Below are 1,732 nucleotides of genomic sequence, written 5' to 3'. Positions count from 1 at the left end.
ATCAGGGCTGTGGGGGCCCCGGCGCCCGGACACGGCCGCCCCGCCGCTCTGCTCGGGGTCCGTGTCGTTGTCCTGCGTACCCTCCACCAGCATCTCCCGGCGCATCCGTGACCTGCCGGGACACAACCACGGAGGGTCAGTGACCACCAACCATCATGTCTTGAAGAGCATCTCCAGCCAGAAAAATGCAACAGCATCGCTTGAGATGTAAAAACCCGCCCCGCTGACCTTTAAGACATTTTTTGGGGGGAAATCACTGCCACCTGAACACAATGAATGGATTTTGCAGCACTTTGGGCTGTTTCCAACCAAACTGACCCAATTTTCCTCATGTTTTCCACTACCTTTTTTGCTGTTGTTGTTCAATACATAATGTTTTTCAAAGGTTTATTTTAGGGCACCTGTGTTTAGAGAGCAGGAGGGCTTTCCTGGAACCACGCAAGAGGAAAGGTTGTGCGTTTAAAGATGCTGTTACTCAACATTTCACCAAAAAGCCTGTTTTTTTAAGGTCTCCCACACCTCAGCCAGCTCCCATAAACATTGCCCACCTACATCACGCTGCCCAGGGGAAGTTGGCGGCAGCTGGAGGAGCTGCAGACTCGATGGTCTTTTTATACTGGTTTATACAGGGGAGGAGGCACAACCCTTCGCTTGGGCTGTTGACTCAGAGAGAGGGCACCTCTTGCCATGGGTCTGGGGAGGATTCAGGAGCCGTGTGTCCACCTGCAACACTGCCTGGGGATGAAGGCTGTGCTGCTCCCCGGGGCTGAGCTGCTGTGGGGATGCATCCTGTGCTCCAGGAGCCTCTGGAAGGCTTTCCTCCACCCACCCCGGAGCTCCCGCTTGGTGGCAAGTGGTGTCCTGCGCCAATGAGCAGGTGCACATGAGCACGGTGACCTCTTTAGATGCTCAACGTGACTTGGTCAAGGTGGTCAACACTTCCTGACGGCCCACCAGCCAGGGCACACGCAGGGTTTCAGCTGCAACCCTGCACCTGGGGAACTCCAGCGACCCCAGGAGCGTCTGCACCTCCCTGGCTAGGCAAGAGGGTCTGGGAGGGTGGAAGAAGAACAGTGACACCACCTTGTGGCACAGCACCATCAGACATCGGAAGCCCAAGAGCATCGGTACCTGTAATTGTGGAACCAGTTGATGACGGTGTTGGTCTTGAGGTTGAGCTGGAAGGAGAGCAGCTCGATGGTTTGCTGGGAGGGGTAGGGCTCCAGCTGGTAGGCTTTCTTCAGGGCTTCCTTCTCCTCTGGGGCCAGCACCACCCGTGGCTTCTTGATCTGGAGGAGGCTGAGGTCCTGCGCCTGCAGGCTGGGGCTGGCGCACTCGGAGCGGGTGCTGGGGGACTCGCTGTCCGAGCCGGCGCTCATCAGCCCGTACCGACGTTTCAGGTAGGCTGAAGGAGAGGAGACCCAGCTGCGCGCCGCTCACCTCCCAGCCCGGGGAGCCCCTCTGTCTGGCCAGCATCCCAGACCCGCTGGGGCTGCACTGCCCTGACCCTCACCTTTCTTCTCCAGCTTCTTCATATCACGCAGCTTCTCCACGTTGTGGGGGTCGTTGAGCCAGAGCTGCATGCGGACGAAGGGCTCCCTCCCCTTCAGGCTCAGCTTGTGCCACGGCTTGGGCCTGGAGAGGAGATCGGACACCGAGCCCTGCGTCAGGCCCAGGATGCTCTCCCCGAACAGCCGCTGGCCTGGCGGAGGAGAAGCAGAGGGGGGTACGC

The 1,732-nt window shown here is 58.9% G+C and overlaps 1 protein-coding gene across 1 annotated transcript in view; it reads right to left on the bottom strand.

The window, feature by feature from the left end:
* Positions 1-31: 31 nt before the first annotated feature.
* CUX2 (cut-like homeobox 2) overlaps positions 32-1,732 on the bottom strand; it is a gene marked incomplete at both ends in the record, with an annotated part of 4,305 nt that continues 2,604 nt past the window's right edge. Inside the window, 3 exons of the mRNA XM_010139951.1 lie at positions 32-112; positions 1,132-1,405; positions 1,514-1,702. Coding sequence (XP_010138253.1) covers positions 32-112; positions 1,132-1,405; positions 1,514-1,702 — 544 coding nt within the window. The remainder of the gene's footprint in view (positions 113-1,131; positions 1,406-1,513; positions 1,703-1,732) is intronic.

The sequence above is a fragment of the Buceros rhinoceros genome, unplaced genomic scaffold (assembly GCF_000710305.1).
Source record: "Buceros rhinoceros silvestris isolate BGI_N320 unplaced genomic scaffold, ASM71030v1 scaffold36007, whole genome shotgun sequence".
Lineage (NCBI taxonomy): Eukaryota > Metazoa > Chordata > Aves > Bucerotiformes > Bucerotidae > Buceros > Buceros rhinoceros.
The sequence above is the reverse complement of the archived record's forward strand: the minus strand, read 5'-3'. Positions and strand labels throughout refer to the sequence as shown.